The sequence below is a fragment of the Pinus tabuliformis genome, chromosome 5_1, assembly GCF_031772625.1.
Source record: "Pinus tabuliformis cultivar Carrire ecotype Pingquan chromosome 5_1, CPIR1, whole genome shotgun sequence".
Taxonomy (NCBI): Eukaryota; Viridiplantae; Streptophyta; class Pinopsida; order Pinales; family Pinaceae; genus Pinus; species Pinus tabuliformis.
The window spans coordinates 878289228-878303390 of NC_142305.1; the positions used below are offsets into that span (position 1 = coordinate 878289228).

At 37.0% G+C, this 14163-nt stretch overlaps 1 protein-coding gene and 1 pseudogene across 1 annotated transcript in view; one reads left to right on the plus strand and one right to left on the minus strand.

Annotated features, from left to right (window-relative positions):
- Positions 1–1688: 1688 nt before the first annotated feature.
- On the plus strand, positions 1689–2650 carry LOC149167623 (suppressor of mec-8 and unc-52 protein homolog 2-like; annotated as a pseudogene).
- Positions 2651–5424: 2774 nt separating this feature from the next.
- Positions 5425–14163, minus strand: part of LOC149167624 (dormancy-associated protein 1-like) — a 139789-nt gene continuing 131050 nt past the window's right edge. The window contains exon 4 of the mRNA XM_089433054.1: positions 5425–5532. Coding sequence (XP_089289180.1) covers positions 5496–5532 — 37 coding nt within the window. The 3' untranslated portion in view covers positions 5425–5495. The remainder of the gene's footprint in view (positions 5533–14163) is intronic.

The window sequence follows — 14163 nt, forward strand, 5'->3', positions numbered from 1 at the left end:
TAACACAATATTCTCTTGATAATATTAGTGTGTGTATTTCTTACTTCATCAAACAATTACCAAAATACAAGAGACAAGAACACAAGATGTTGACTTTCTTCCAGGGCCAAAACCTCTCCCTCTTAGAGAGGAAAACCCACACAAAATTCTTCTTATAGAGATTCCAATTGATGAATACCAAGACCATGAACCTTGACCTATGAGGCCAATCCAAGACCAAGACACCAATACTCTTCTTTGACATTGTTGAGATCATCATCATTGTTGCACCATCATTGAGGTCTTCATCAACGATATCTTCATATTGAGATATGTATAGGAGAGTTGCATGTAGATCCATCGATATCATGATAGTCTCATCATGATTGTTCCTTCACCAAGATCATAACATTTGTGACTATATCTTCATCAAGAATGAGATTGTGATTGCACCCTAATGTATGTCGAGATAGTGTGTCACTATGAAGTCCTTCCATCATAATCACGCAGAGATTGTGAGTGGTATTGTAGGATTCCTGAGATCATCCGTATCATTATGGTTATGACAACACTGAGATTTGTACCGAGAATAAGGCTGTGTTCCCTTGACACCTAGTCACTGTTATGCCAAGAATATCTCACTATATTACCCATCCAAAATCATAGTGATCATTCTCCATCTGAGGTATTGAATTGTTGCTTTCATCCAAGATTCCTGCACCTCCTGTACCCATCCGAAGTTCAGAGAAGAATCTGAGTTTCTTTCTTTTTTTGTGGTGAACCTAACTACATATATATAGTAGTTATGTCTCTGTATTTGAGCTGACATGACAATGTGAAGTGTTGTGTCCTTTTATTGAGCCAACATGACTTTATTTAGTTTGTTTAATTCAATTTGAGGCTGACATGATTGCTCTCTTCATCGTTTTTCTTGCTGCCTTCTTCAAGAGGGTTGTGCTTGTCTTGGAGGGTTGTTCTAGACCTTTATATATACTTGTATACATTACATATAGGCTCAATAAGAGCATGAAATTGACCCTTTGACATCCTAAGGCTCTCAATGGGAGGGATCTATAAGATAAACCTCTTTCTCATGAAACCCATGCAACAAGGAATAATAATAAATTCGTTTTCTTGTTTTACAAAAATCATAATTATAATGTCATGAAGATCGAACCTAGTTACACTTTCTTCAATAGAAAGAACTTCTAGGTTTGAGAGGAATGGGAGACAAACTAGTTCCCCCTGAAGAATACCAGCGTAGAATGCATTTTATAGCTATGGACAAATCAATATTTTCAAAGATCAAGGGAACCATTACAGGGAAGGATTTTATTAAAGGTTTGAGTTTTGATTTGTTAATCCAACATGAAATCAAACATTTGTTCATAGTCAAATCCACCTTTCAGAAATACACTGAAGTGGATGAGACTTACAGAAAATTAATAAAATATTCCATTCCTGATGAAGAAAGATGGGAAAAGATATGTCAGCTCATTGACTGAACTGTTTTTTCTATGCAATTTTTATCCTCTGATTTTTTCCAGGGTTTGAACATGAGACCTCGCTTGAAAAAGATAGCAATTTAGACGGGTGACGCACATATATCTGGCCATTACCAGAAGCAACAAAAGAAAAAACAAGAACATGCCTACACCCGTTGGCTATGGACAACCTGTGCACAGTGGCTAACTTTCCTCATTCACCTCATGGTGGCCTTCATTCAACAAAATACACCAAGCATTGCCTGCCTTATTTCATTCTTCGGCTTCAAATCGTTGCTTTTTGCCTCCCCTGCTTCTCCTCCATTCCGCTCTTTAGTCGCCCCTAAGGGACAACAACAACAACTTGAAGAGCAACAACAAGAGTACCAATATTTGCTTTCGCCTCATACCATCCATGAGGAGGCTATGTTGAAGATACACATCTCGTACAAGGTTTATATTATGCAAGGAGTGAGATTGACAAAAAAAATTGAGAATGCAAAAAAAAAATGAAGATATTGTAGATGGGAAGTCAAGAGTACAGAAGGAAGACTAACCAGTATCATTCTGCACCACCACAAAAAAGTTGATTTATCAATGGATGATAAATCCCGAGGGCATGAAGAGCCTAATGAAATGCCTCTTCCAGGTTGAACAACTTTTGTCTACATAGAAGTAAATTTGATTTCCCACTTCCACAGGAATTTGTCATAATTGGAGTGGATGCATACGTGCTTGAGCATATTGCTAAGATAATGTCTTATCTTCACTTAGGCTCCTCTAGAAAGGTTTTGAAGAAGAAAAGGAAGGAAAAATTGAAAGGCAGAGGCAAGGCACTTCAATACTTGGCCAGTGAAGATGGAAATGATTATGAAAAACAACCAAATGTTGCAGATGGGAATTCTAAGAGGCACCCGAGTAAAGAAATGTTGCCTCCTCCTCCTCCTCGCAAAGGTCACACAGAAGAAAAGGAGCAACAACAACTTTATGTGAATGTCAATAACGAGAAAGATGACATATTTGAAGGTGTTGGCACTGATTACGTTGTTCGTGGTAGAAATGAAAGCCAGAGTCCCCTCTTAGAAGACATGGAAGAATCACCCAGGGACGTGAAGAGGTGACCATTTTTCAATGATCCTGTGTATGGTCTAGCACCACCTACAGACATGACGGGTCAAGATTGGTAGCAAAAAGGTGGTTATGATACTATTCAAGGACTAGCGTACCAGAAATGGCAAGGATATCCTCCACCACCACCTAAAAAAGTTGGACAATGGGCTCCAAAAGAATTAGATTATACGTATCATTATATTCATAGTCAGATACTGCATTATAGTGTGGAAGCAATAATAACTTTACATAAAGATCCTTGATTTCTCGCTCAAGAGGAGAAGGATTGTGGTCTTGGGTAGTATTCAAATGTGACAATCACAGGATTCTGTAGCGGAGGGAGAAGGATGCTTGGGAAAAGGATCCAAACTTCATTTCTCTCTGAGTGTTATCGAGGTTATTAGGAGTACAATCAAGAGATTGTAGACAATGATGATGAGGATGACCTAACAAAAATGGATATGGGTGGCAGGGCCAAGGGCGGTCTCTAAGGTTGGGACTTTGAGATAGAAGAAGAATGGGCAAAATATAATGAACAAAGTGAAGCAATGCCTAAAGCTACCTTTCAGTGTTGGGTGAAGACCCAAGATGGTTGTAAAATGAGGAAGGAAAATAAAGACCATAAGCTAAATAACAAGTTACATAAAATCGACAAAATTTTGGATAGAAAGAAATAAGAGAAGACAAATGCCTATGATGATCTATTGCTTCTGCCAAAAAAAATTCTTATGAGTGCTTAGATGTAAAGCTTCCCTCTTAGATGGGTATTGTAAGACAAATGTTCCATGGAAGCATGTGATTCATGTATGTAAAATGATAGTATTTTGGATGTTATTACTGTAACTTGTATGCTTTTCTAGGATATCTTGTTTGCGTCTATTTGAAATACAACAAGTAGAACATGACGAAGCTTGTTTTCTTTTGATTGAATTTCAAATATAACATGTAGAACAACATGAAGCCTTTTTATTTTACTTATTTTGTTATGCACATAATAAACACGTAGAACATCATGAAGCATTTTTATTATACTTCTTTAATGTGTTTGATGGCAGATAGCCTGCACTCCAGCTATTAGTGATTTTGTTGCAGAAAACGTGTCGCCTCCATTTCATATTTTTCTTTGAGTAGTAGCCCCACCATAATGATTAGGCTGGATTTGGATAAGCTTGCAGCTCCATATAATCCCATCGTCTACCCTCTGCTCTACCCTGATGATTGCCATGGATGGTATTGGTAGCAACTTCGATGATGGCACAGACGGGATTTGAAACCATGAGGCTTGGCCTCGAACGTACCAAGGCATTCAGTGTTGGAGCTGGGGGAAGTGGGTATCCAAGATTCGCGAGTCGGAAGAGAAAGCACATATGGCTGGGATCTTTTGAAATGACACTAGGTAATGGATTGTTGTGTTCAATGCCTCTGCCATCTATGTATGTGTGTTGATACACGTTAATGAAAGAATGCTATATTAATATTATCTCACCACCCCAAATGAACTGGTAATATTTACTTATTTATGACCTAAACTATAATTGAGTCAAAAGAATGAAAAACACACTTAGCCTAGTCAAAAAGTGAAAAACCCACTACATTCATCTACATTTCTATCGACATGTCTTTGCACCATTTTGGTGCGCATGTTAGTTTTAAAAATTATCAATCCATCATGACTTATGATCTACAAGATGATAAATAAATACACATATAGAATAAAAATAAAAATATAAGATTTAATAAAAGAAATATGGGTTATAACTTATTAGAATGAGATAATTATTTGGTGAACACAAAATTCTAATTAAATTGTTTAATATATATGTGTGTATGCATGTGTGTAATTAGAGGGGTAAATAAATATGTTGAATTAGTTATTACATTTCTAGTGAAACATTGGGTCATGGAAAATAGAGATTTTTATTTTTTATTTTTATTAAAATGGAAAAAATAATATTTATAAAAACAATTTCAATATGGTAATGAAATTTTTACATGAAATACATTTTGATTAAAAATTATTACAATTAAAAAAAAAACCTAAATATTGATAAATTTTAAGCTTCTTGATAATTAGTGTAATTTTCTATGTTTTGATAGAAAATTATAATTTAAAAACTTTAGATGGAAAATTATAAATCAAAGAGTAATGTGTCCATAAGGCCAGTATCCAATATATTGAAATGTTCAAGATTGTAGAACTTGAACCCAATGAGTATAGATATTACAAGACATAGGTTTTCAATGGCATTGTTTACTTTCATTATTGATTATCAAATCAACATTGTTTATTATCTTTTGATAATTGAAATTGAAATATTTTATTATTATTTTTTCAATTTATTTGATTATTTTAAATAAATTTTGGGAAAAAAATATTTGAACAGAAAATTTAAATTATACATCTATATATAATTTCAAATTCATTTATATATTAAGAAAAAAAAGTATATATAACAATTAAAAAAATTACAATAAATTTATGAGAAAAATAAATAACCCATAAAGCAGTGAACACATGTGAAAATATAAATATTCCACGATATTGAATACCTCACCTAAAACTCCAAAACAGATTTATATTTTAGAATATAACATATACAATGGCAAAGCACAGCAGATCTATATTTAAGAATATACCATACACCATGGCAATGCACATTTTCATGATCAAATTTGTCAACCTTGCTTCCCTCTAAACCTAGAAAATAAAAAGTTGCTCAATCGTCCCTAGACTGTCTTTCACCAAATCAAGAGGTGACGGCAGTGTGATAAAGATCATGGCTGCCACCCTCGCTCTGCTGGCTTGTATGGTGTACAATCTTATCACATAATGTAAATACAAGACTAAAATATACCCTCTGAACCACATGTGAAGACTGTGCATTACTGTTTCCATTTGTGACATCATGGAGAAAGTTGCCCTCAGCGCCATTTCGATTTCGTCTCTCCACTGTAAAACCTGCTTCAAGTTTTCATTCCAAAAACAGAGCCCAAAAATGATTTAACAATACCTCTATATATATATATATATATATCACCGGAGAGAAGAAAACAATACCAATCAACTGTTGGGCTCTGCTTTGTCGAACATACTAAATCCAAAAATCTAGAATCAAATTATGCTTAAACATACTAAACCCAAAACATAATGGGAATCAAAACCTTCACTTCAAAATGACTCGGAAAAAAAAAACATATTCTAAAATCTACGATGAAAATATATACTCAAACATACCAAACCCAAAACATAATGCAAATCAAAACGTTCACATGACTCACAGGAAGCGGACGGAGAAGAGGCTGCAGTTGGTGAAGATGGCGGACGCAGAGCTTTCAATGGATAGCGAGCGTTGAATATAGAATTTGGGCGGCTTTCCTTTCACATTTATCAGAATCATGTAACTGTAACCATATTGTTTGCGATTAATATTAATAATAATAAAAAATTAAAATATTTAAGGGTTTTGGATTTATTACGATAGGGTGTTGTGTTAAGGTACTTTTTAATGTGAAGTCTTATTTTCAATTCTCTTCTGTGATATATTGGATATGATGAAGATGGAGTTTGCCAAGTTTACAATAGTTTATGGGATTTTTGTTATTAATATTAATAATAAAAATTTTGTTATTAATATTAACAATAGAAATCGCTCACTAAGTAAGATTAGTTTAATTGGTTATTACTGTGTTACCAAGTATATGAGATTCAAAATTCATATTTCTTTCTAGGTAAGGGTAGTTTAATTGGCTATTATTGTGTTACTAAATATATGAGATTCAAAATCAAATCTCTTTTCAGATAAAAAGTAGTTTAATTAGCTATCACCGTGTGTGTTACTAAATATATGTGATTCAAAATTCAATTTTTGTAAAATAAAATCAAGTAAAAACAATAACAATAAATCCTAATTAAGTGAGATTTAGATATTTCTACTTTATTAAATTATTTGGATATATCCTAGAGTGTCATCCCATATCTTACCCAACATTATTGCTTCACTTTCTTAGTGTCCCCCAATCTAATTTTTAATTTTCGGCCTGAGTGGGGAGCGCCAAGTGGAGAGCACTGCGGATTGACGTATCAGAATTGAACGTTTGCCATTTTCCATCCAATAGCAGTAAGACCTGAAGCTACAACAATCGAAGGGCAGATGCATGAAGGCTACGTGCATAGTAAAAGTCGAAGCTTGGGTTTGTAGCCTCAAATGTGTCACCCTCTCAGAAACGGAGGTGCTTCAAGACGAAAGGCTACGTGCACAGACATGGTTGATGCTTGGTTTGTAGGCTTAGACGTGTTATCCTCTCAGAAAATGTTTTTGTCCAAGGTAACACGGGGTTTGCAAGTTTCGGACATTCCCTTTCTCGCCAGTTTCCACTAACGCTGTGGATTTTAGTCAGCTCAAACTCTCAACTTATCTTTTACTTTTCCTGCTTAGCCAACTTTCTTTGTCTTGAGTCTGTAGTTTTGGTTTGGAAAGTTTAGAGACGTTATCCTCACAGATACTGCATCTCCCTGAACCTTTGACCCGTTTTGTTACAAGTCCCCTGCTTAGTTTTCGTCCCATCTCATCCTTTGGCAAAGTGCACTGGGAGGAACTCAGCATTTTGGTTGGCGAGGTCTATAGTTTCCTTTCTGAGTGAGAGTAATGGCCATTAAGTGCTGAATTTTATGTTTTTTGCGGGGTATCGCACATCTTAGTCTTTTTGCTCGGTTTGGAGGTGCTCTTCACTCGGACAAACGCTCGTTGCTCAACAGGTCAGTATTTTTTACCATAATATATCATAAAATGATAGACTTTTTGTCTGTATGGAATCTGTAAATTTTAAAAAGGATTTTTAGACTTCATATGAGTTATGAGCTCTGAATTACTGGTTCAATCTTTTGTCTGACTTCCTTTTCTGCTAAAAGACTGAATTTACCTTCCTACAACCTGTTATTTTCCTGGTTTTACGCTCAAATCCTTATGTTAAGGTCTGTAAATTTGGTCTGGTCATGGTTTTCCATTGATAGATTAAAGAATTGTTTTGGAATATACAAACCCTGTCAAGACATCCGTTTCAAATTTGGTTCCTGGTGGTGTGTTTTTGAGATATATTGCTGTTGCACTAGATGCTCTGAGGTTTCATTCTGAAACTTTCAAAAAACAAAGATAAGCCTTGTTTCTCCTGCCTCCTGGTTATTCCGGCCAGGCTTCATCTTTCCGAGAACCGGAAAAATTTTCGGTTTACTTTCCTTTCTTCTCTGAATCTGTCTCGGGCAGAGAAGTTCAGCCTCAAATCTTTTGGAGGAAAGAATTGGTACCTTATGGGTTAATGTCTGACATCTTGGGTTGACAGAAGCCGCCATTTTTTAAATCTTCCTACCTTTCCGTTGCTTACTACCTCATGTAATCGTCATCCTTCCTTAAATTCAGAAGACAGCTGGACTCTTCGAAATTTATTCTCTTCTGGGAAAACGAAAATTTTGATTCCCGAGACTTCCTGTTGTCAGTCATCTAGTTAGCAAAGTCCTTGTTTTCTGGTTTGGGTATTTACTCTCTGGGTATTTTATTCAGAAAGGGACAAGTGTACATTCACTGCATGATTTATTACCTGATCTAGAAGATCCTAATTAGGACTTTCTCAGTACAACCATTAGGACAGAAGGGGATTTTGAAATGATGGATCCCGCGTCAGACGCATCGGTCACGGAGGCCATGATCCTAGCTGCCATTCAAGCCGAAAACCGTCATAGTGTTGCCATGTTGTCAAACGACTGGAAAGACACGTTGGATGACGTGGTTGTACATCCGTCCTTACCTTCTAAGGACGTGGATAGTGGTGGCCTATCAAAGGCTGGAAAAATTAGAAAAGGCAAACAAAAGGTTTTTCAGCAAAAAGACTTTCGGCAAAAGAAATATGTCGATTTCAAGGCCTCAAACTACTATAATAAGAATACAAAACCTGTTAAAACCGCCCCTCCTCCAGCAGCGATCAAGCTGGACAGTATCCACCTGTCTGATCGCATCGAAAGTTTGTAGGATTTAGCCCTCGTTGGCTGATGGCACTTTCCAGAAATGGACGATTCAGAGATGCGGAAGTGGATAGAGATTAAATGGAAACCTCTGATCGGCTATTCTCCCATTATAGCGAAACTGATGAAAGAATGGTATTGTTTCCATTTTTTGAGTGCAAGCGACCTGGCAGCCATCCAAAACCGTCCATGGGTACAGGGAAGGAGTTTTCTTGCACTTTATAAGTGGTATATTGGCTACAACCTGCTAAAGAACACCCCCTCTAATAACTTAATTTGGGTCAAACTTCCTGGCCTACCACTGGAGCTGTGGTCGAATGAGACCTTAACAAAAATAGGAAATGCAATAGGTAAATGTGTTTATGTCGATCCCAGATGCTTAGGGGAAAAGGACAAACGTGTAGCCTAGGTACTCATAGAAAAAGCCTACAGAGGAGGATTTCCTGACAATATAGAGATATCTTGGAGGGACTTAAAAATTAACCAGAGACTAGACTTCTGGGAAGTCCCATTTAGATGCTCAACATGTCATAGGACGGGGCACCTAATCAAAAACTGCCCTCGGCGCCCTGTTCTTTTATATAATCTACATCATGGAAAATCAAATTTTGGATTAAATAATCATAGGAAAGAGATTCCATCCCCTGCAATAAGTTTATCTTCATCAGAATATAGTGATCTGCAAGGAGCTATTAATCCAGAAGAAAACCTTTGTATAATTTCTTCATCTATACACCCTCAGAGTCAGAGCATCATCCCGGAAATTGCAGAAAAGTAAAAAACCCCATCTGATAAAATGGCTAACTATCTCCCTTCCATTCCTCCCCAGGACCCCGCTATTGATAAAGAAGCTCCCTCCCCCCGTTCGGTTCCTCAGCCATGCAAAGTTGCAAACCTGGACCCTCATATCACCTTTATTCCTTCCTCCTCATCATCTCCATCAAATTCAATTGGCAACGATCTGGACTGTCTCTTAAGTAAAAAATCACTTGAATTTGAACCCTTAACTATACATAAGCCCGGAAAACCATCCTCTCCTCATATAAGTCCAAATTCTGCGAAAAACATTACAGTGAGAAGGAAAAACAATAGGGGAAGTAGACATTTCAGGGGAAGAGAGGATGTAGCTGGCAGAGCAGTCCGGAATCTTTCCCTCGTTGATGTACCCATAATTGATATGTCACAAGAAGGGCCTCTTAGAGCAAGCATGGCCGAAAAGACACCTAAATGACTTTCATCATATCCATGAACGTAAGGGGTCTCGGGGCAGGCTGAAATTTTTTGGAACTAAAGAATCTTTTCTATTCAAAACAACCAAGAATAATTTTAATCCAAGAAACCATGCATAACTCTCAAGTATCTATCTCCTATTTCAGGAAAATGTTCCCCTATTGGCATATGTCTGCTTTGAATGCAAATGGCCTTTTTGGGGGCCTGGTGGTCTTATGGAATCTTGATTGGATCAAAGCAAAGGCGTATAGATATTTTGCAGGCATTCTTATATCAGCTTCACTTAGAGGGAAAGGATGCCCAATCAACATTCTAAACATTTATGCTCCTTACAAAAATAGAATACCATTTTGGGAAAAACTTTTTGCATTAGAAATTTTAGAAATTGAGTTTCTAATGATTGCAGGAGATCTAAATGCTACTTTAAATGCTGATGAATCTTGGGGAATCAGCAGGAAGAAAGACCCTCTAGCAGACCGTATAAGATTTGAATTATTACACAGAAATCTTGTTGACATTAGACCGTCCAAAATGCTCCCGACATGGGATAATGGAAGGATTGATGGGGCATATATAGCAAAAAGACTTGACAGGTTCATTCTACATGTCAGCATAATAGATAAATTGGGCATGCCATTCTCAACAATTGGAAATGTGTTTATCTCAGACCATAGGCCGATTCTATTAAGTTGGAGAGAAAAGGCATTTAGAAGGGGGTACTCTTTCAAATTTAATAGGTCTTGGCTAGAAGAATCAGATTTCAATGATGTTGTGAAAAGAACTTGGAAAGAACTGTCTGCAACTGGTAATAGACCCCTGTTTTTGACCTTCAGGGAAAAAATTTGTCATATGCAAAAGGTTGTCAAAGAATGGCAGATCAAAAAAAGGATTCAAAATAGAATAAACCTTACGGAGATTCAAAGGGAGCTGAACAACTTTTCTGTAGAAATGGCTACACATTCACTTCCTTTCAATACAAGATGCCGCATAAGTGAGCTTAAAAGACAAAAACAAAAAATCCTGGAGCAGGAAGAAGCTTTTTGGAGACTAAAGAGCAGGGCTATCTGGTTAGAGGAAGGGGACAGGAATACAAAATTCTTCCACAGGTTTGCAAGCTCAAGACGTGAAAAAAACTCAATTTGGAAGATCAGTGATGGAAAAGGGGGTTATCTATACTCTCAACAAGACATTTCAGATGAGGCTGTGAAATACTTTCAAAATCATTATAAGAGATCAGAGGATTGCAGAATCCAGGACATCTTATGGGGCATCGACTTATTTCCAAAGATGTTTGATGATGAAAAAATGAGCATCTCTTTCAGCCAATCACGGAGGAAGAACTGTTAGAAACAATGAAATCTTTCAAGAGGGATAAATCTCCAGGCCCAGATGGCTAGACGATTGAGTTATTCATCCACTTTTTTGATCTCATAAAACACGATTTGCTAAGGATGGTAGAAGGTACCAGAATATCAGGAAGCATTCACCAGAATATCTCCTCAACTCTAATTGCCCTCATCCCAAAAAAAGGGGAAGCAGAATCTTTTCAAGATTTCAGGCCGATATCCCTCTGTAACATTTCTTTCAAAATCATCTCAAAAATTATTGCTGAAAGAATCAAGGTAACTTTATCAAATTTTCTAACAAAGGATCAACATGGATTTTTAAAAGGAAGAAATATCTTGGACGCTGTTGCAAACACACAAGAAAGCTTATTTTCCATGCAGTCTAAAAAAAGTGAAGCAGTTATCCTCAAAATTGATCTCCGAAAGGCATACGATTGCCTGGATTGGGGCTTCATCAGATGCTTACTTGCAAAGATTGGTCTCAATGCAAAAATAATAGAGTGGATCATGGCATGTGTTGAGAAGGTGAACTATGCAGTGATTATAAATGGGATACCATCCTCTTATTTTCCAACTGAAAGGGGACTGCGTCAAGGATGGCCACTTTCCCCTCTATTGTTTATATTGGCAATGAATACTCTTAGTCTCCACATAAACAGGGCAGTTAGTGATAAAAGGTGCCAACCTCTGAGGATCTGTAGAAGCAATTATATCTCACACAACCTTTTCGTGGATGATATACTCATTTTTGCAATGTTATGCAGACTCACCTGGACATGCTTATATGACATCTTAAGACGTTTTCAAAAGGCCACAAGAATGCAAATTAATGAACACAAGTCAGTCTTTCTCCATAATGATGTCTGCATGGATTTAGTAGATTGGTTATCTTCTCTCTTTGGAATAGAGGCGTGCTCCATAAAGCATGGAATAAAATATTTAGGATTCTAGTTAAAAGCAAAGGGTTACTCAAAATTGGACTGGCAATGGCTAATAGATAGGTACTACAAAAGGATATCGTTATGGGAATTTAAATGCCTATCAATGGTTAGAAGAGTTGTTTTATCTCAGTCAGTTCTAACGCAACTAGTTGTTTTTTGGGCCCATTTATTCTTTCTTCCTGCAAGAATTATAAAGAAGAGGAACAAGTTAACTACTAACTTCATATGGGGCGGCCAAACAGAAAAAGGAAATTTCATTTATCTAAATTGTTTGATATTTCATGGCCAAAGAAGTTAGGTGGATGGGGCCTGTTGGACCTGCGAAGTTTTGGTAAGGCGCTGCTATGCAAATCACTGTGGAGAGGGATTTATGGAGAAGGCCCCTGGAGCAACACAATAAAAAAGAAATACATGGCAAGCAAAGATATCTCTTACTGGTATAGACTGGGAAGGATTGGATCCAGTTATGGGTCAGCAATATGGCTGAGTTTTCGTAAGGTTGAAAAGTATTTTTTAAGCAACTTAACTTGGAGCTTTCAATATGGTAGCCGGATTCTCATTGGAGTTGATCCATTCCTAGGTGGATAGGAGGAAATCATCCCGCCAGAATCCCTCCTAAGTTTTTTCCATAGAAACGGAATTTTCACTTGGGACAAGCTGATAGCTAAATGTCAGGGTCCTTTCCCTCTTTGGAAAGAGGCGGACAGTATGGGGATGTCGGATCTCTTAGCTCGGCAATGGAGAAATCTCAAAACTTCTTTGAGGAACTGTGGCATATACGTACACGGGATGCTGATGTCCTTATTTGGAAGGATTTAAAAGGAGTCTCCCTGATTCATGTTAAGGATATATATCAGAATCTGATTGGGATAAAGAATGATCCACCAAGACCAATTTTCTCACCAGCCTTTTGGAAATCGGGATGTCCTTCCAAGGCAATTATATTCTCCTAGCTCGTATTCCACAATAAAAATTTAACATGGGAGAATCTGAAAAAGAGGAGTTGGCATGGCTCGGTCTCTGTCTAATATGCAAGTCCGAAGAGGAAAGCAATTTCCACATGTTCTTCAATTGCCGTATAACTCAACAAATATGGAAAGATCTGGCAAAGTTATATAAATTTCCTCATATCTCTCATGTTTCTACTAAAGAAGCTTTCCTATGGTGGAATGGGCAAAAGGAATCCTGGAGGCCTCTTATTATCATTGCTCTATGGTGTATTTGGAAATGGAGAAACAAAATTATCTTTAATGACAGTAAAGAGCCTTTTATGGGAAATCTTCAAAACATTATTGCTCTTTATGATTCTTTACCACAAAAACCACAAAAGCAAAAAAAGTGTAATCAGAAGGAGCAAGCATAAAATCACTCAATGCTTCCAAGAGCGTATTTCGATGCCGCTGCTCAGAATGGCTCATGTGGTTGTGGCATTCACATTATTATGAATGAAAAAGATCAATATCTCATTGCATGGAATGGAGGAAAGGGCACGAATAGTAAAGCCGAGGCGATGGCCCTTGCAGGCCTTTTATCCTTTTGCCTTTTCTTTAACATTCAGTTTGTGTCAATTTTTGGAGATTCAAAAGTCATGGTTGATTTTGTAGTAGGAAAGAGCCACATCAGTAGCCCTCAACTTACAGGTTGGCTGGACAGAATTAGGTTCCTTTGGAAGAAATTGGAAGGATGCTCCATCCAGCGCATTTTCAGACAGAATCAGCATGCAGATACCTTATCAAAGGAAGGTCTCCTTTTGGAGCAAGGTATATGGTACATGAAGGTAAAATCTAGCCAGGAAATTTTCTCTATCCAGGACTTTTCCTTGCCAACTCTTAATTTCAAATCTTTTTGTTTTTTAGTGTTGCATCTGCCTTTAGTTTTTTGGTCTTTTTTTCCATACAACTCTGATTATGGCTGAAGCAAATTTGGAATCTCTTGAACAAGTTTCTGAACACTGTTTCTCTCTTTGGAGAGATCTTTATGCTTCTATTTTAGCAATATATCTGGTTATCATGCTTTTTTTGACAGCAACTTGTGTCACCGCAATGAGCTGGTCAATTTTT